General features: G+C 43.1%; 1 protein-coding gene across 1 annotated transcript; it reads right to left on the bottom strand.

Annotated features, from left to right (window-relative positions):
• Window positions 1-444: 444 nt before the first annotated feature.
• ttc22 (tetratricopeptide repeat domain 22) lies at window positions 445-18,811 on the bottom strand. The gene is made up of 7 exons (XM_078218718.1): window positions 18,158-18,811; window positions 16,222-16,277; window positions 14,812-14,927; window positions 12,177-12,295; window positions 7,937-8,098; window positions 5,868-6,020; window positions 445-1,977 (listed from the first exon to the last, which is right to left on the bottom strand). The coding sequence occupies exons 1-7, from the start codon at window positions 18,710-18,712 to the stop codon at window positions 1,480-1,482; spliced, it is 1,659 nt and encodes a 552-aa protein (XP_078074844.1). The 5' UTR covers window positions 18,713-18,811; the 3' UTR covers window positions 445-1,479.
• Window positions 18,812-20,556: the final 1,745 nt, after the last annotated feature.

Genomic DNA, 20,556 nt, shown 5'->3' with positions numbered 1-20,556 from the left:
AAGCTAATTTGGTAATGTATGGTAGGGCGAGTACCAGAAAGGACCAAGGGGTAGTCTCAGACTTTATGGAGGGTCATTTTCACTTTGAACAATAGTGTATGTCAAATGATAGCAAAATGGCAGCCATTTTACATCTTTCCTTATTTTTATTTCCAAGTGACTAAAATGCAGTAGTTTATAGCGAAATGTACTATCATGTTGTAATATGGCTTTATGTTCCTCAATAGAAAATTGATATTTTGGTGAGGAATTATGGTTCCCATTACTGCAAATATGAGAAGCAGACAAATCTTGGCTTGTTCTTAAATTAACATTACACGGAATACCTTGGGTAACATAGATGCTATCAGGTTGTTTCCTCAAGCTTGATTCTAGTACACACTAGTAAATTAACCCAATAAATGCTGTGTTTTTTAATATTAGACTTAGTTCAATGCTCAATGCTAATATTAGACTTAGTTCAATGCTCAATGCTCAGCACAAATTCATTCTGAATTGGTAATTTCCCTCAGAAAGCCCACAAAGGTGGCTGGTGTGTGAAATGTCTGATTTAGTTGGAGGTGTTCGATTGACGTTGAAATGGAGTCACATAGCTGGGCAAAGTAGATTGTTGTACTTTATTCTTAAATTACCCCATTCTATGTCAGGCCTGGAAGAGCCCTTGATGGGATTTAGCATTTCCCTGAGGTTTTACACGTCTCAATTTTTCCACAAGGGAATTCTGGAAAACCAGAAAGGCCTCAAGAGACGGCGGACAGCTGACACTCTAAGGAAGTTGGCCTTCTCAGTCATATTGTTCATTCCTTGACAATGGAGTAGTCTGAAAAACAGCAATTGTGTGCATGATGCAACATGAAGATGCTTGCAAGTGTGCTATAAGGTGAACAAATCTCTTTCTCCATATTTGTTCATGGGATGTGGGCATCATTGTCTAGGCCAGCATTTATTGCCCACCCCTAATTACCCTTCAGAAGGTGGTGGTGAATTGTCTTCTTGAACTGCTGCAGTCCATGTGGTGTAGGTACACCCACAGTGCTGTGAGTGAGAGAATTCCAAGGTTTTGACCCAGCAACAGTGAAGGAACGGCAATTTTGTTCCAAATCAGGATGTTGTGTGGCTTGGAAAGAAAATTGTAGGTGATGGTGTTGCCATGTATCTGCTGCCCTTGTCCTTCTGTTAGTGACCGTGAGTTTAGAAGCTGCTGTTTTAAAGAACCGTAGTCCAAACAAATTCTGACATCACCATCCATTGGTTACTTTATACCAAGTACACCTTTTGCAGTTTAGCCAACAGACAGGCAAAATGATGGTGAAAACATGAGATCAGATTGCAGTTTGGCCTCAGACCATCCGAAGTTTGTTCTATCTGAAGATATGCCAAGAGGCACAAAAGGTAAGGTTTGTTGACAGTGGATTTTTTTTACAGACAGAGTGGCGAGGGTCTTCACACAACTTGTTCCTGAACGGGCCTCTTGTTGATTCAGGCATGATCAGGGTTCATTGTTTCTAACAATAACTTGACTATTTGCAGCTTCCCGGCTACGATCATTGCTCTGGAGAGTTTTAAAATCTTTGGCATGTGGATTCGACAAATGGAGCGCAGTTCCTGCATGACTCTCTCGATTCGATACTTTGCTTCAGCCTTTTCCACCCATATTTCCACCTCACGGATAACTGTTTCCTCACTGGATTTTCCCTGGATGAACAGTGATAGTAGTGACTCGATGAGGCAGCGGAAAGCCTCAGAGTACTGGGAGCCTACATCATCGAGTTCAATTGCCTGCTTGAAGCACTCAACTGCGTTGTGTTCCTCACCTTTGACCTGTAAACACTTCCCTCTCAGGAGTTGGATCTCAGGCAGCGTGTCTCCCAAGTCGTACTCCATGGCTTTGGCAAAGAAAACTAAAGCATTGTTGAGTGCACTTTCATCCACCAGCTGAAGCTCCTGCACAGCATCAACACCCATGTAGTAACAGACCTGTCGACAATACAGAACACAGTTACCATTGTGATGTTAGTGTACCTTTAAGAGTGTTTTTAAATTCATGTTCACAGCCTTGGGTGATGTCATTGTTGGGAGGAGAAAAAAAAACTGGGCAGGTCAGGTGACAGGGATTCCGGTTTGAGTTTTTACTTTTAGAAGGGTCAGCAAGCTAAAAAGTGCTTTCCCTCTCTCCCTGTTGTTAGCTGAAAATCTGCTGTTGTTGGAGGGCTGGACCAGAGTCTCCCTCTGGTGTTTTGGGAAGCTGTCTTGTCTTCAAACTGTTCTGAGTGGCAAGAGCATTTGACTACAGAATTCAACTAAAGGCCTCAATCACAGTATCACGTGACCCTTAGTCTGTGCTATGTTCAACCTGTTATAAAAGGGGTTGCTTATGGAGGTTGGTTTCATTTGGACAGCTTGTATGTATTCATTAAGGGTTATACATTATAATGGTTGTTCTGTTTCTTCTTTGTAATTGATAAAAGTTCAGGCTAATTTTCTTACTATACATGTTAACTATATGCTTAAAATAACCTTTGTTTGATTAAAGCTCCCGAGTGGGTCTTTTGAATCACACCTGAAGTGGAACAGCTCATGCTTATCCTAGCCAAATTCAAGATACAAAACTTATGATTAGGCGGGCTTCATAAAACACTTTGGAGTTTCTGACCTCAACCATAACACTATTCCACAGGGGACAATGGAATGGTGGATGGGTGGCAGCACATTACAAGACTATAATCAAATCTACACATCTGGAGAAGATCATAAGCTACAAGGGCTTTAACAGTTTTAGTCATCTGTTCAATGTACAGCAAATATCCCTGCTGACTATATATTAAATATATCAACATATTGAGCTACTGGGTGGCCAGTTTCCAAGCCATTTTCTATCATGACATTAATGGCTTTCAACATTAGTGATTCTAAAGCACCAAATCTAACCTTCCCTGACCAGTGGGAACAGGATATGTTCAGGTTGAACACATTTTTATAACCCACTGAATTCTATATCCCATTGACTTCAAAACAGATGCCCTGGCAGAATCCAAACTCAGCATTGGTGAGCAGATTATTATGGAGTCAGTGCCTTTTGATGGTATTGTTGATGATACCTTCTATCACTTTACAGATGGTGGAGAGTTGACTGATGGGATGGTGGTTGGCCAGATTGGGTTTGTCCTGTTCTTTTGTGGACAGGTCATTCCTAATTTTCCACATTGTCCAGTATTATAGCTGTAATGGAACAGCTTGGCTGGAGACTAGTTCTGAAGCAGAATTTTTCCGCAATATATTCAATTCTCTCTTGTGGGCGAAGCCTGGTACTTGCACGGTGAAGATGTTATTTGCCATTTATCAGTGCAAGCCTGAATGTTGTCCGGGTCTTGCTTCATATGGGCACCGACTATTGTAGTATCTGAGGAGACATGAATGATGCTGAACACTGCAAATACAGGACTTCATCTCCAAAAGAAATGGGCAATGATCACTCCAGTCAATCCTGTCATGAACAAATGCATTTGTGACAGGTAGATTGGTGAGGATGAGGTCAAGAATGTTTTTCTCTCTTCTTGGTTCCCTCACCACTTGCTGCAGACCCAGTCTAGCTGCTATGTTCTTTAGGATTTGGTCAGCTCAGTCAGTACTAGTGCTAGCGAGCCACATTTGGTGAACGCCCCCCACCTAGCATAAATTCTGTGCCCTTACCATCCTCAGTGCTTCATTCAAGTGATGTTCAACATGGAGCAGTACTGATTTGTCAGCAGAAGGCAGCCCCTAGATGATAATTAGCAAGTGGTTTCCATGCCCATGTTTGACCTTGTGCCATGAGACTTCATGGAGCCCAGAGTTGATGTTCAACACTCCCAGGGCAACTCCCTCTCAAGCGCTGGGTCTGTCCTGCCAGTGGGACAGGACATACCCAGGGATAGTGACGATGGTGTCTGGGGGATTGTCTGGAAGGTATGAGTCTGACTTAACTTGTCTGTGGGACAACTCTCCCAATTTTCGCAGAAGTCCCCACATGTTAGTAAGGAGAAATCGGCAATGGCTGAGCCATTATCACTTCTGGTGCCTGGGTCGATGACGGGTGGTCCATCCAGCTTCATACAGCTGCGTAGATTGTTTTTCAGAGGGTATTTAGGAATCAACCACACTGCTGTGCATCAGGAGTTACACATGGGCCATACTAGGTAAGGACACCAGATATTCCTCCCTGAAGGACATTAGTGACCAGATTGGTTTTTACAACAATCAACAATGAGGTGATTCATTTTGGTAGGACAAATTTAAATGTGGATTACAGGGTCAAAGATAGGGTTCTGAAGAATGTGGAGGAACAGAGAGATCTTGGGGTTCATATCCATAGATCTCTGAAGGTTGCCACTCAAGTGGATAGAGCCGTGAAGAAGGCCTATAGTGTGTTGGAGTTCATTAACAGGGGGTTGGAGTTTAAGAGCCGTGGGGTTATGCTGCAACTGTACAGGACCTTGGTGAGACCACATTTGGAATATTGTGTGCAGTTCTGGTCACCTCACTACAAGAAGGATGTGGAGACAATGGAAAGAGTGCAAAGGAGATTTACCAGGATGCTGCCTGGTTTGGAGGGTAGGTCTTATGAGGAAAGGTTGAGGGAACTTGGGCTTTTCTCTTTGGAGCAGAGGAGGTTGAGAGGAGACTTGATAGAGGTTTATAAGATGATGAGGGGGATAGATAGAGTGAACGTTCAAAGACTATTTCCTCGGGTGAATGGAGTGGTAACTAGGGGGCATAACTATAGGGTTCATGGTGGGAGATATAGGAAGGATGTCCAAGGTAGGTTTTTTACTCAGAGAGTGGTTGGGGTGTGGAATGTTCTGCCTGCAGGGATAGTGGAGTCAGAAACTTTAGGAACATTTAAGAAGCTATTGGATAGGCACATGGAGTACTTCGGGATGATAGGGAGGAAATAGCTTGATCTGGGTTTCAGACAAAGCTCAGCACAACATCGTGGGCTGAAGGGCCTGTTCTGTGCTGTACTGTTCTATGTTCTATGTTCTATAACAATGGTTTCATGGTCATCAGTATAGAGACTAGCTTTTAATTCTAGATTTATTAATTAGAATTAAATTTCACCAGCTGCCGCAGTGGGATTTGAACCCATGTCATAAAATCATTAACTTGAGCCTATGGATTGCCAGTGCAGTGACATCACCACCACACCTTTGCCTGTGGAACCTCATAGATGCCCAGGTTTGAGCTGTTGGATCGTTTCTGAATCTATTCCATTCAGCATAGTGTTAGTGCCATACAATATGATGCTGGGTGTCTACAGTGTGAAAATGTGACTTAGTCTCCACAAGGACTGTGTGGTGATTACCCCTCCCAACAGAGTCATGGACAGATGCATTTGAAATAGGTCAAGTAAGTTCTTCCCTCTTATTGGTTTCTCCCAACTTGCCAGAGAGCCCGTTTGGCAGCCATGTCCTTCAAGATTTAGCCCATTCAGTAGTGCTGTTACCTTTCTTGGTGATGGGCATTGACGTTCTCCAGTTAGACTACGTACCATGCCCTTGCTTTCCTCACTGCTTCTTCCAAGTGGTTATGAACATAGAAGAGTATTGATTCATCAGCTGAGGGAGAATGGCAAGTAGTAATTAACAGAGGGTTTCCCTACCCATGTCTGACCAGATACCATGAGAATTCATGAGGTCCGAAGCCAAACGTTTTAGATTCCCAGGACCACACTCTCTTGACTTTATATCATGGTGCCACCACCTTTGGTGGTCTGTACTACCAGTGATTCAGGCCATACCCAGGGACGGTTGAGGAGAGGTCCAGTAACATAACCACTATGCTACTTGACTGAAAAAACCTTACACGAAGTTCAGTCACACAGTACTCACCTGTCCCATATCCAGGTACGTTTTTAGGCAGGGGCACACAGACAGTATTAAATCCAAATCAGCTTTTGCTTTAGTTAGTAGCTGTCTGTCTGGCACTCCACTCTGACCCATCTTGACACGCTCAAGGCCTCGAGTGTACAGTTTTATACAAATCTTGGGAAAGAAAATCATACATAAAATGTCAATTGTGTAATGCATTAAGAGGGCTATTTCTTCTTCTGAGATTGGATTAAATCCCCCATGCTCTAAACTACAAATCATGCTGCCCTTATCCTATCCAGTTTAAGTCCTGTTCACCCATCACTCCTGTCATTGCCAATCTACATTGGCTTCTATTCCGACATCTACAATTTAAACATTCTCAATGTTGTGTTTCAATCCCTTCAGGATCTCACATCCCATCTGTAACCTCCTCGTGGCCATTTTTTATTCTTTCACAGGATGTGGGTATTGTTGGCAAGGCTGTAATTTTTATTGCCCATCCCAAAATGCACTTAGTGGGATCCAGAGTCTATGTTGGCAACTCCAAGGGCAATTCCAGAAGGTCACCACCTCTGCTGGGTCTGTCCTGTCAGAGGGGCGGGACATACCTGTGGATGGTGATATCTGGGACATTATATGTGAGGGATGATTCTGTGAGTATGACTGTGTCAGGCCGCTGCTTGACTAGTCTGCGGGATTGCTCTCTCAATTTTGGCACAAACCCTCAGATGTTAGTAAGGAGGGCTTTGCAGGATCGACAGGGCTGGGTTTGTCGTTGTCATTTTTGTTGCCTCGGTTGATCCATCTGATTTTGTCCTGTTTATAGACTTTGTAGCAGTCTGATACAACCAAATGGCTGACTATGTCATTTAAGAGTCATCCACATTGCTGTAAACACAGTCCCTATAAATAAAATCTAATCTTATAAACACAGTCCCCTCTTGTGCCTTCTTGTGCATCCCCACCATTGGCAACCATGTCTTTATTATCGATGCCCTCCCTTCCCGCCCCCAAACTCTTCTCCCTGTCCACCTCCCACTCATGCTTTAGGACCTTCCTTATAACCCACCTTTTCACCAAGTGTTTGGTCACCTCTTTAGTATTTCCTCCTGGGTTTTGGTCTCCAGTTTTCCTGACTACACCTTTGTGATATTCCTATGGATATTTTTCTACTTGGAAGGAACTACGTCCATTCAAATTGTTGTTATTAAATCTGACCTACTTTGAAAACCCCCTCCCATCAATAAGCAATGAATCTAGTTAGCTTTAACATATTTTCTTCTGCTCGATGATTTTAGCCAAAGTCACCTCAAATTTATCTGTCGCCCTGCTACAAATAATAGAGAAAATATATTCCTCCTAGTTCTTGGCAGTATAGTTCACCATCCATCCTCTCCTGACAGCATGATCAAAGCAAGGATCTCACCATTCAGGGCATGAATCCACATCCTACCATTCCCTGACAGTCCATCAGAGTACTGCATATCAAAGTCCATCTTCACTGAAGACTAGAAGAAAAAGTCTGTTTCTTGTTTCTTTAGGTGCTGGCTCCCTTCTCAAGGCCATAGCAGGTAGCTCTTCAGGTCTGCCCCTAGGCAGGGAGAAGGCTATCCAGCCCACAGACAAACATCCACTCACCAGGAGACAGAAGTTGTTCCTGGCTGGGGAATCTAAAATATTGAAGGATATTCTCAGGAACAGGGCCGATTCTTTAGGACAGAGATGAAGAGAAATTTCTTCAACCAAAGGGTTGCGAAGCTTCTCGAATTCTCTATCCCAGATGGTTGTGGATGCTCCATTACTGAATGTATTTAAATTAAGATAGACAAGTCTTTGGCCTCTTAGGGAATCAAGGGATGTGGGAAAAGGGCAGGAAACTGGAGGAAAGGCCAATGATTAACCATGATCCTACTGAATGGTGGAGCAGGCTCAAGGAGCTGTATGGTTTACATCTGTTCCTATTTCTTGTTATGTGTACAAGAGTGCCCTTTCCTGGCTTGGACATCCACATGCACCCACTAATGCACCTACACAAGCAAACAGTTTCACATTGTGGGTAGTGACAACAATTGTCAGGAATAAGATACCTTCGCCCTTGTGCTGTAAGCTTGCCAGTTTGTTCCTGGGTCTGGAAGAATATTCAAGGCCATGTTACAGATACCAATTGCCATGTCTTGTTTGCCGAGGAAATGAAAAACTTTGGCAAGCCGATTCAGGATGAAGGGATCTGTTTTTGCCGTTTCAATAGCCTAGAAAATTAATTGGAGAGAGGAATATTAAATATGTGCATTTTACAAGTTCGTATATAGTTACTTTCCACAGATCTCTGACCTGAAAAACAACAAAGTTGGATATCAAGCTGGAATAGGAGAAGAGAAAAAAGGACTTGGTTTATACAACACCTTTCATTTACACATAGTACATATACGTGAAGTATATTTTGAAGGATAACCACTGTTGTAATGTAGTGGGTGGCACAGTGATTAGCACGGCTGCCTCACAGCGCCAGGGACTCGTGTTCAATTCCTGGCTTGGGTCACACTCTGTGCGGAGTCTGCACGCTGTCCCCATGTCTGCATGGGGATTAATAATTACAACATGCTACTGTGCAAAGGGACCTGGGGGTCCTTGTGCATGAGGTGCAAAAACCCAGTCTGCAGGTGCAACAGGTGATCAAGAAGGCAAATGGGATGTTGGCCTATATCGCAAGGGGGATAGAATATAAAAGCAGAGATGTCTTGCTGCATCTGTACAGGGCATTGGTGAGGCCGCAGCTGGAATACTGTGTGCAGTATTGGTCCCCTTATTTGCGGAAGGATATATTGGCCTTGGAGGGAGTGCAGAGAAGGTTCACCAGGTTGATACCAGAGATGGGGGGTGTTGATTATGAGGAGAGACTGAGCAGATTGGGTTTGTATTCGTTGGAATTTAGAAGGCTGAGGGGGGATCTTATAGAGACCTATAAGATAATGAAGAGGCTGGATAGGGTAGAGGTGGAGAGATTCTTTCCACTTAGAAAGGAAGCTAGAACTAGAGGGCACAGCCTCAAAATAAAGGGGGGTCAGTTTAGGACAGAGTTGAGAAGGAACTTCTTCTCTCAGAGAGTGGTGAATCTCTGGAATTCTCTGCCCACTGAAGTGGTGGAGGCTACCTCGTTGAATATGTTTAAACACGGATAGATGGATCCCTGATCAGTAAGGGTTATAGGGATCAGGCGGGTAAGTGGAACTGATCCACTTCAGATCAGCCATGATCTTATTGAATGGCGGGGCAGGCTCGAGGGGCTAGATGGCCTACCCCTGCTCCTATTTCTTATGTTCTTATGTTCTTATGCATGGGTTTCTGCCGGATGCTCCAGTTTCCTCCTACAGTCCAAAGATGTGCTGGTTAGGTGCATTGGCCATGCTAAATTCTCCCTCAGTGTACCCGAACAGGTGCTGGAGTGTGGCGACTAGGGAATCTTCACAGTAACTTCATTGCAGTGTTAATGTAAGCCTACTTGTGCCACTAATAAATAAACTTAAAACTTAACGGCTGGAGCCAATTTGTACACAGCAAACTGTTTAATGCTCTGATTGAGGGATAAATGCTGGCCAGGAACGGGGGATAATTCTTCTTCAAAATAGTGCAATGGAATCTTTCCCATCCACCTGAGTGTGCAGATGGTTTCTTGCTTTAGCATCTCATCCAAAATATGCCAACTCCAATGGGGAAGCGCACCCTCAGTACGACACTGGAATGTCAGCCTAGATTTTTGTGCTCAAGTCCTGGAGTAGGACTTGAACCCAGCACAACCTTCTAACTTACAGGGTGAGAGTCCTGCCAACTGAGCCGTGGCTGATACCTTGCGTGATTCAACTTGTGAATCACAAAGGTATATATCTATATTACGTTACATTAGTTACGTATTTTGTAAAGACAACATTCTGCCATTTCTATAGGTGGCATCTCAACAGCATTTTCCCATTCTAAAGTTGCCTTTCACATTTGGATACTGGTAGGGTGGCACGATGGATAGCACTGCTGCCTCACAATGCCAAGGACCAAGGTTCAATACCGACCTTGGGTCACTATGTGGAATTTGCACATTCTCCCAGTGCCTGTGTGGGTTTCTTTCGGGTGCTCCGGTTTCCTCCCACAGTCCAAAAGGTGTGCAGGTTAGACGAATTGGCCATGGTAAATTGCCCCTTAATGTCCAAAGTTGTCTAGGTTAGATGCATTAGCGGGGTAAAGGTGTGGGGTTATGGGAATAGGGCGGGGAAGAGGACTTGTCAGAGAGACTGTACAGACTTGAAGTGCCAAATAGCCTCCTTCTGCATTGTAGAGATTCTATGATTCTAGATGCACATTACTACCACTAGATGGTATTTCATAAACTTCAGAGGTTGCAGAACTCCCTTTAACTACATCACCAACACACTAATTTTGGTGGTAACATCACAGAAAGAAAGAACGTAATGGAAGATGTGTGATTATACAAAGCTTAGATACTTTTAAAACTGTTCATGATTTGTCACTGCTTGTCCAGCATAGCATGATCAAAAGTTTCTTCCGGCCAAATATTGGGAAAACCAATGCCATTGTCTTTTGTCTCTGTCACAAGTTCATTTCTTACCTTTAAGAGCTATTAGTAATTGAGCCAGTGAGTGGCAAAAGCACTTCAGCATGGCTGTGCTAAAAAATATTAGGCAAGAACCAAAGAGGGAATAGGGCAATTCTCTTCAGCTTACCTTGGGGTAGCGCGGGCAGGAACTAAAGTAAGGAACTATTCTGCCAGCTCCCTAAACATTTACTCACCCGTATCCAGCTCTTGGCATCTGCTGGACATCAGAAACACCCAGTGAAACAGGGCAGGTGCAGCCAAATAAAAATGGTAACTGTTGAATGTTGTGGGCTCCCAAAATCACCAACAAGGACTTCCAACAAAAGATAGTTTATCCCTGAGCTCAACCGCCACGTACAACACTTGTGCTCTGCCCACACTCCCAGGGATAACTCTCATCCTCCCACCATGTGACCTGTTTTGTAGCCACATCATCATGTTCTCATGTGAACACTCAGTTTACATCTTTCTCCTTTAGTTGGGACACCCGGTGACATAACCATAGAAAATTATATACAGACTATTTGTGTGGTACACAATTAAGCAAACTGACACGGTATAACTACTTACATACATACATACATATATATAAATAAAAATGTGTGTGTGGATAGAGGTGCAGATTAAGATGTAGCAACTAGTGCGGAGCCCATTGCGTCTCTCTCTCTTTTTCCTCCCCCACCCCAGGGGGTTGCTCATGATATGCTCAAAGTCCCATGTGTGTGTGTAAAGTTGTGAAGTTCAGCGGAGAGGAATTGGCGAGCGTTGTCTGTATTGAGTTCCTTGGGGCGTCATGTGTGGCTATGTGTCTCTTAGGTTTAATGATGACTGTCTTACTCGTCATGTTTGGCAGGTAGTTAAATTCAAACCACCCAGAATACCAATCAACTAAGACAAAATGTTGTTTACCATTCCACTTGAAGATGTGAATGACCACGGGTGGTTCAGGATCTCGTGTAAATGCAGCTTTTATTTTGCTTGATGCAGCTTGAGTGCATTGCACAGTGCACATCTGGAGACTTCCCTTGCCATGTCTGCGTACATGAAGAGCCAGTACAGCGATTCCTTGGCCCTGCATCTGGTTGCTTTCAAACCAGGGTGCCCTTGATGCAGTTGTGTGTGGTATCTCTGGAGAGCAGTAGCAATGACAAATCACTGGCCTAGCAGTATCAGTCCATACTGTATGTTCAGTTCATCTCTGACGGCGAAGAATGTCCGGAGTTCAAGGGGAAGCTCTCTTTGAGAATTCTGGCCATCCTGTCATGATGATGTTGTGTAGTTGCCTCCCTGTGATGTCTATAAGGCCTATTTGAGGACAGCACCTCTATTGCCATAATGTCTATGTCTTCCTCGTGATCTGCCTGATCTGTGGTGGTTAAGGCGGCTCTGGAGAGAGCATAAGCCAGGTACAGTTCCTTGCCACATTTGTAGATGACGCTGAGGTTGTAGCTTATATACCATGGGTAGCATACCTGAGGAGGTGACCCACATTCATTTATCTACCGGATTATGTTCCCTAGCTAGATTTAGCAACATCTCTTCCTTTGTAGGCATGTGACTGGACTACATGGGAAAGGAGTCCTGTCCATATCTTATAAATTGTACTCCCTTTTCTCTGTTTACTCCTTCCCCATTCCAATCAATAAGTTGGTTATTGGAATCTCCCGGAACAATGGGATGTTATTATTCCCAAGCATGGCTAAAGCCAAATAACAGAACCTCACCTGTCCATAACAGTCGAGTGGATCAGTCCCAGAGTATCCACAATCATGAATCGCCATTGGTGTGCTGGGGAAAGAGTCTGCCCGCTCAAGCATCATCCCCAAGTAACACCAGGCAAGAGCTGGGAAAAGAGAAAACAAAATGATAACACGGCTAATGCCGAGTGGCTGAAGTTGCAGTCGAAACAGTTCTCAGATTTTACATATGTTGTTACACTGTCCACAGTTATTTAGATTACTAATAGTAATACACAAGTTATATATTTTTACAGTTGCACAAATGCATTGGCCCATCCTTTGTCCTCAAAATAATAATGAGTTTAATGGTGCACTATTATTTACATACAAAGCTAGGGTAACGTCACGCAACAACAGATGTGGGATTAAACATGGAAATCCAAAAGTTGCTGTCCTGATGCACCCCTCTTCCATTAACTTCCTGAAATTTTTTCAAGGTCTACCTCACCATGAATATACATTGAATATCATGAAGTTGCTGTCTTTGCGCATCAGACACAAACTAAACTGATCACAAAATGTTAGCCCTTGTCCATTCCCATCTAAGTATTAACTGCTGCCAGTCAGAATCCCTGAAAATGAACAAATGCAAGTGTGGAATTTCATTCCTTCAAGTTTTAATTAGTGGAGAATTTTAGAAATATAAATATTTTTCCAGTCTATTTTTACTGTCTCTTTCTTAATTCAATCTTTCTTTCACTCTCTTTATTTCTCTTGCTCTATTTGATTTCACATTGAATTCACCCACTGTAATTTGCACTTCTTTCTTAGTCTTGCTGCTGTTAATTTCGGTAAGATTGGTTAACAAAATACACATTTGCTTGCACTGTTAAGTCGAGCCCCAGATGTTCAATTTCTCTGGTTGTGGTGTGATCAACTCTCACATTCAGCAATTTGGACATCCTAACTAATGACAGCTCTAGTCCTGCCACTGTAAATTGATTTATGACCTAGACGATGGGATAGAAAGTTAAATAGACAAGTTTGTTGATGACACAAAGACAGGCAGCATAGTAGATGGAAGTATAAAATTACAAAGAGATATTGGTAGGTTAAGTAAATGGGCAAAACTACGGCAAATAGCAATTTAGGCAAACTGTGGCAATGTGGACAAATGAAGTCATCCACTTTGGACCTAAAAAGAATAGAACAGGGTATTCTCTAAATGGGAAAAAGATAGGAATAGTAGCAGCCCAAAGCAATGTGCTCTCTAAGCTGTGTAGCAACCCGAAAATCTCCATGCTGGCCCAGCACAAGTCCCCTCCTTTAAATTACTGCATGTGCATAGCTGTGCAAAAGTGATTTATTGTGCTTTTAAATAAATTGCCCACATCCTAAGAAAGTTGGTCCAAAGGGACCCTTGGGGGTTTGGGTACAGGGATCATTAAAATGTTATGGATAGACACAGAAAATAATCATAAAGGCTAACACACTGCTGTCCTTTGTATCTAGAACATGGGGTCAAAGCCATGCTTCAGCTATGCAAAGCCCTGGTTAGACCACACCTGGAGTAGTGTGAACAGTTCTGGGCACCACACCGAACCTTCGGTATGATTTACTGGCCTTGGAGGGAGTGCAACATAGATAACAAGGGTTAAATTATGAGGAGAGATTACACAAACTCGGGTTATATTCCTTAGAATTTAGAAGATCAGGGCATGATTTGATCAAGACATTGAAAAAAGATAGAGAGAATCTATTTCCATTGGTTGGGAAGCATATAGGACTGGGGGCATAACCTAAAAATGAAAGACAGGCATTTCAGGAGTACAATTAGGAAACAATTCTACATAGGAATCATGGTAGAAGTTTGAAACAGTCTTCTTCAAGTGGCAACTGATGCTAGATTAACTGTTAATATTAAAAGTGGGATTGGGAAATATTTGTTAACCAAAGGTATTAAAGGATATGAGGCAAAGGCAGGTATATTGAGTTGGATCACAGATCAGCAATGATCTCACTGAATGGTACAACAGGCTCGAGGGATTAAATGGGTTACTTCTGTTCCTCTCCCTTCTCAGCTACTATGCCCTAAGAGAACATTAGTGACCTCGGATCTCCATGTTAATCTTGTTCTGGATGTATGGATCATCTTCGTTGATGGTACAGTCATCCAGTTTGTGAGACTCTTTTATCTTTGATTTTGCTCATCAAGATCAAACTTTCTAAGTCATGATTTCTCATTAGGTGCTCAAGAAATTCCAACTATCTCTTCCTGGTCTTGGTCAGCAGAGTTCTTTTGGTCTCAGATCCGGCACCTCTTCATTGACTTGTCCACCATATCTTCATTATTTACCCCAAAAGCCAAAACTCTGCAGCCTCAAACATCTTTGCATTGTTTCAGTAAAAAGTCACTAAAAGTCATATTCCACCATTGTTACATCTCCTGGTCTAATTAGTTGCAGATGAATGATGCAACACAGAAAAATGCAAGCTCACAGAAGTAATATTTAAAGAGATTCACAATACCAATTTTTTTTTGTGTGGTCTCTCTAATTCATTAGAAGCAGTAACAATGCAGAAAAACTAAGTCCGTACAGGTAGAATATGGGATTGAGCCGATCCTCCATTTATATTTCTGACAATTCAAGAGAGAAAGATTCACCACCTCTTACACTACCTCTATATTGAGTGCTGTCAGACTTGAGAACCTCCCGCAGTAATAGCAATGATCTGTTGAAAAATGATAGGCGCCTACAAGCAGAGGGGTCCTTGTTCATTAATATTCCATCCAGTCTACCAGAGGAAAAGGGGAAAAAAAGGGCAAGTTAATTCTTTCCGTCTTGGATTAAATGAAACAACAATCATCTCAAAAGAAAACTAGCCCAGGTTCCACCAAGAATAAACAGCAGTGGAAATGTTGATATCCCAGTGCAGAAACTCACTCGAGTTTTTACAATGATTTTAGAAACATGCTTGTGATTATTATGAACATAATAACTATACAAGATTCATATAATGTCCTGTGGCTTTAACTTATCAATATTGCTGTGTAGCAACTTAAACTTTTAAAACTGAGGGGGGGGGGGGGGGCAAGAAATATGCAATTAAACTAATTCAAACAATCCAACATGCTGGCTACTGCCATATAATTCATGGTAAAGTTATGAACAGCAGTATTTACTTACCTTTAAAACCTCCATAAATGATAAAGAAGTGTTGCAAAATGCTTTAGAAATGGGATGCAGATGCCCAATCAGGAAGGGAGGAACTAAATAGGGTGATTGAAAGTTTACTGAAGAGTTGGATTTTGAGATGGTTTATAAAGGCGAGGCAGAGAGATTCAGAAAGGTGGTGGTGGGATTTGGTGATGAGGACATGGATTTTAAATTTAATTCTTCAGGGGACAGAATGTGGCCAATGTAAGTCAATTGGGATGTGGGTCAAGGAGAGAGAGAGAGAGAGTCCTGCTCCATTGACTTCTCCCCACCCTTCCAACATGTTAGCCAGTCCAGTCCAATATGGGCAGTTACAGTGTGCCAATTACACAGTATTTACAGCACAGAAACACGCCATTCAGCCCAACAAGTTCATGTCGATGTTTAGATTCCAGATGAGATCCCCCCTTCCCCCAATAGAATCTTAGAATCTACAGTGCAGAAGGAGGCCGTTTGGTCCATCAAGCCTGCACCAACAACAATCCCACCCAAGTCCTATCCCTGTAACCCCAGTATTTACCCTCTTAATCCCCTTGACACTAAGGGGCAATTTATCATGGCTAATCTACCTAATCCACACATCTTTGGACTGTGGTAGGAAACCGGAGCATCTGGATGGAACCCACGCAGACACGGGGAGAACATGCAAACTCCGCACAGTGACACGAAGCCAAATTGAACCTATGGTCACCTGGGACTATAGCAACTTTACTTACTTTTACATAAGGAATAAGCCGTCCGAGTGACACACAGTTATTTGTGGAAAGTGACATTCCAGTGGAAATCCATTGTGTTATGCAATACTATTGGGTTCTCTTCAAGTGAGATACGATGATTGATCTAATGCTGATAATTACAACAGGTTCTCTTACCTAATAAACATAGTAGCCATTGTGAAATACCAACTCCTTTTTTCTTCTGAAGTTACCTATGAAAAAGAAATACAAATCATAGAAAATTACAGTGCGGAAGGAGGCTATTTGGTCTGTGGTGACTGTGCTGAAATGCATGCTTTCAAACTGAAAACTCAAGACAGCTTGTTGTGGGGGGAGGTTAAATTCAATTAATGAAATCTGGAATTGAAAGCTGGGCTCAATTATGGTGATGCTGAAACTATTATGGATTGTTGTTTAAAAACTCTATTTTTAAAAATTCATTCATGGGATGTGGACATCACTGCCTGGCTGGGTCAGCATTGGTTGCCCATCCCTAATTGCTCTTGAACTGAGTGGCTTGCTAAAGGCAAAATACTGCAGATGTTGGAATCTGAAACAAAAACAGAAAATGCTGGAAAATCCCAGCAAGTCTGACAGCATCTGTGGAGAGAGAATAGAGCCAACGTTTAGAGTTAGGAGGACCCTTCACCAGAGCTAAAGACAAGGAAAATCAGACAAGATTTATACTGTGAGGTTTGGGGGGGGGGGGGGGGGGAGGCCGTAATTGATATAGGCAAAAGGACAATGGTTATGATAAAGGCTGAGAATGATGCTAAGAGTGTCCATTAAGAGATCGAAATGTGTAAATGGCAGAAAATAAAGGTGCAGAGTGTGAAAGGATAACCTGAGGGAAAAAGCAAAATACTGTGGATGATGGAATCTGAAACAAAAACAGAAAAGGTTGGAAAATCTCAGCAGGTCTGACAGCATCTGTGGAGAGAAAATAGAGCCAATGTTTCGAGTCAGAGCTCTGAGCAACGATCTTCTGATACTATGCCGACCACTATAGTTAACAGAGCCCACTAGTGTCTCTATGTTCTCAGATGACTAAGGAAATTTGGCACGTCAGCTATGATTCTCACCAACTTTTACAGATCCACTATAGAAAGCATTCTTTCTAGTTGTATCGCAGCTTGGTATGGTTCCTGTTCTGCCCAAGACCACAAGAAACTACAAAAGGTCGTGAATGTAGCCCAATCCATCACACAAACCAGCCTCCCATCCATTGACTCTGTCTACACTTCCCGCTGCCTCAGCAAAGCAGCCAGCATAATTACGGTCCCCACGCACCCCGGACATACTCTCTTCCACCTTCTTCCGTCGGGAAAAAGATACAAAAGTCTGAGGTCACGTACCAACCGACTCAAGAACAGCTTCTTCCCTGCTGCCATCAGATGTTTGAATGGACCTACCTTGCATTAAGTTTACCTTTCTCTACACCCTAGCTATGACTGTAACACTACATTCTGCACTCTCTTGTTCCCTTCTCTATGAACGGTATGCTTTGGCTGTATAGCGCGCAAGAAACAATACTTTTCATTGTATACTAATACATGTGACAATAATAAATCAAATCAAACTCAGGCTCCAAACGTTGGTCCTATGCTTCCTCTACAGATGTTGCCTGACCTACTGAGATTGTAAGAGTTTTAACAACACCAGGTTAAAGTCCAACAGGTTTATTTGGTAGCAAATGCCATTAGCTTTCGGAGTGCTGCTCCTTCCTCAGATGGAGTGGAAATCAGATTTCCATTCCATCTGACGAAGGAGCAGCGCTCCAAAAGCGAATGACATTTGCTACCAAATAAACCTATTGGACTTTAACCTGGTGTTGTTAAAACTCTTACTGTATTTACCCCAGTCCAACACCGGCATCTCCACATCAACACTGCTGAGATTTGCCAGCATTTTTTTGATAGCCTGAGGAATGTGATAGGTCCTAGTGGGTTGGGTGGGAAAACAAGATGAAAAGCCAGATCTTCGAAGTGCAAAAATAAAAATAAGAGTAGGCTTGCTTGTCAGTTTCAGGGGGCATTTAAGAGTGATAAAACACTTTGCTGTGTGAGTTGTAAAGGACGCCTCTGCCCCTCACCTTGTTCTTTCCAAAGAGTAAGGCTTTGTCATAGAGCCCGATAGCTGTGCTCAGCTTTTCGGCGTGCTCCTCCTCGCTCTGCAGCCCCACGTCGAAGGCGCTGGCATAGGCATGTTCAGCCAGGCACCTGGCTGCCCGGAGCGACTCAGCCTGCTCCTCCTGCCCTTGCTTCAAGCCCATCAGCTGGGACAGCCGCTCCACGCAGTCGCCGGCGCGAGCCTCCTCTTGCAGCCGGTCGTACACGTAGCCTAGGTTGGCCCAGGCGTTGAGGTTGCCGGGCTCCTCCCGGCACACGCTGGAGAAGATCTCCTCGGCCGCCTGGTACTCCTCCAGGTAGAAGGCGAAGACCCCCAGCAGGTTGCGCACAGCGAAGCGCTGAGCGCCCTCCTCCGCCTCCAGCTGCAAGCTGTCCCGCTTCAGCTTGGCGTCTCTCCGCCGCTGCCTCTCCGGCTGGAGAGGCTCGAAATTCAAATTCAATTCCAGGTGGAAGTGTCCGGGGATGTAATCCATCTCCTGAATTATCTCCTCGATTTCTCGATCTGAACCTTCTCCCATCTTTCATCAAAGGAGAAAATCTCTCGATTTTTGGAACACATTTATTCAAAATAAGTTCACCTCCTGGGTGACTCCTGGCACTTCTGTCCTCTCCAGTGTGGGAGGGGTTTGATAAGGGTGTGGCTGAAAACAGTGAAACTCTCCTACTTAGTCCTTAGCTCTTTTTATTTGATTTATTATTGTCACATGTATTGGGATACAGTGAAAAGTATTGTTTCTTACGCATTATGCAGACAATTTGATATTATTTATTATTGTCACTTATTGGTATACAGTGAAAAGTATTGTTTATTGCGTGTTATACAGACAAAACATACAGTTCATAGAGTACACAGGGGAGAAGGAAAGGAGACAGTGCAGAATGTAGTGTTATAGTCATAGCGAGGGTGTAGAGAAAGATCAGCTTAATGCGAGGTAGGTCCATTCAAATGTCTGATGGCAGCAGAGAAGAAGCTGTTCTTGAGTCGGTTGCTGGAAATGTGGAATAATCAGCAGGTCTAACTGTATCTGTGAAGAGAGAAACCCTTCCTTCAAATTGGTAAAAGTTAAAAGATGGCAGGTTTTAAGCAAGTACAGACAATTTAAGACAGATGGGGGGGAAGTTCCTCTTTGAGGATCATTAGTTTTGGAATTCTCTACCCCAGAAACCAGAAGAGGCTGAGTCATTACATATACAGTAAGAAGTCTCACAACACCAGGTTAAAGTCCAACAGGTTTATTTGGTAGCACAAGCCACTAGCTTTCGGAGCGTTGCCCCTTCATCAGGTGAGTGGGAATTCTGTTCACAAACAGGGCATATAAAGACACAAACTCAATTTACAAAATAATGGTAGGAATGCGAGTTTTTACAGGTAATCAAGTCTTAAAGGTACAGACAATGTGAGTGGAGAGAGGGTTAAGCATAGGTTAAAGAGATGTGTATTGTCTCCAGCCAGGACAGTTAGTGAGATTTTGCAAGCCCAGGCAAGTTGTGGGGGTTACAGATAGTGTGACATGAACCCAAGATCCCAGTTGAGGCCATCCTCATGCGTGCGGAACTTGGCTATCAGTCTCTGCTCAGCGACTCTGCGTTGTCGTGTGTCGTGAAGGCAGCCTTGGAGAATGCTTACTCGAAGATCAGAGGCCGAATGCCCATGATCGCTGAAGTGTTCCCCAACAGGAAGAGAACACTCTTGCCTGGTGATTGTTGAGCGGTGTTCATTCATCCATTGTCGACAAACGACTTTAACCTGGTGTTGTGAGACTTCTTACTGTGTTTACCCCACACGCCAGCATCTCCACATTATCATTCCATATAGTCAAGGCTGAGTTTGATTTTGGATTGACAAGGGTGTCGCTATGACTATAACACTCTGGAGTCAGGCAGAGAAGTGGAGTTGACACCCCAATCAGATCAGCCACAATCTTATTGAAAAGCGGAGCAGGCTCAAGAGTGGCCAACTCCTGCTCCCATCTTTGAAACTCAAGTATTTCTTGCCATTCAAGAACACTTAACTTTTTGTTCTTTCCTCAGATAGGGCACTCATGCAGTAACCAAAAGTGATCTTGGCATCTGTCTTGGTGTGATCCACAGTCATATTTTGCTATTAGCCATTTTTCTACATTACAACAGTGACTACATTTCAAAAGCAATTCATTGACAGTAAAGCACTCTGGGATGTCCAGGGATCAGGAAAAGTGCTTTATAAATGCAAGTCATTTTTTTTCTCTGAAATCTCCATTATTGCGCTGACAGATTCTAACTGTCCTCAAGGCTCATGTTAATCAGTTCCTTTTCTTTAATTACCTTCTAACTTTAACCTAAAAGAGCAAATCAACACCTTTCCTCTATGAGGATCAATTGA

This window comes from Mustelus asterias, chromosome 8, assembly GCF_964213995.1.
Source record: "Mustelus asterias chromosome 8, sMusAst1.hap1.1, whole genome shotgun sequence".
Lineage (NCBI taxonomy): Eukaryota > Metazoa > Chordata > Chondrichthyes > Carcharhiniformes > Triakidae > Mustelus > Mustelus asterias.
The sequence above is the reverse complement of the archived record's forward strand: the minus strand, read 5'-3'. Positions and strand labels throughout refer to the sequence as shown.

Coding starts and splice junctions, on each gene's coding strand:
- ttc22 (XM_078218718.1), bottom strand. CDS start 18,712: ATGGGAGAAGGTTCAGATCGAGAAATCGAGGAGATAATTCAGGAGATG. Junction 14,928..16,221: donor ATGGCTACTATGTTTATTAG/GTAAGAGAACCT, acceptor TTCCTCTGGTAG/ACTGGATGGAATATTAATGA. Junction 12,296..14,811: donor TGACAGCACTCAATATAGAG/GTAGTGTAAGAG, acceptor CTCTTTTCCCAG/CTCTTGCCTGGTGTTACTTG.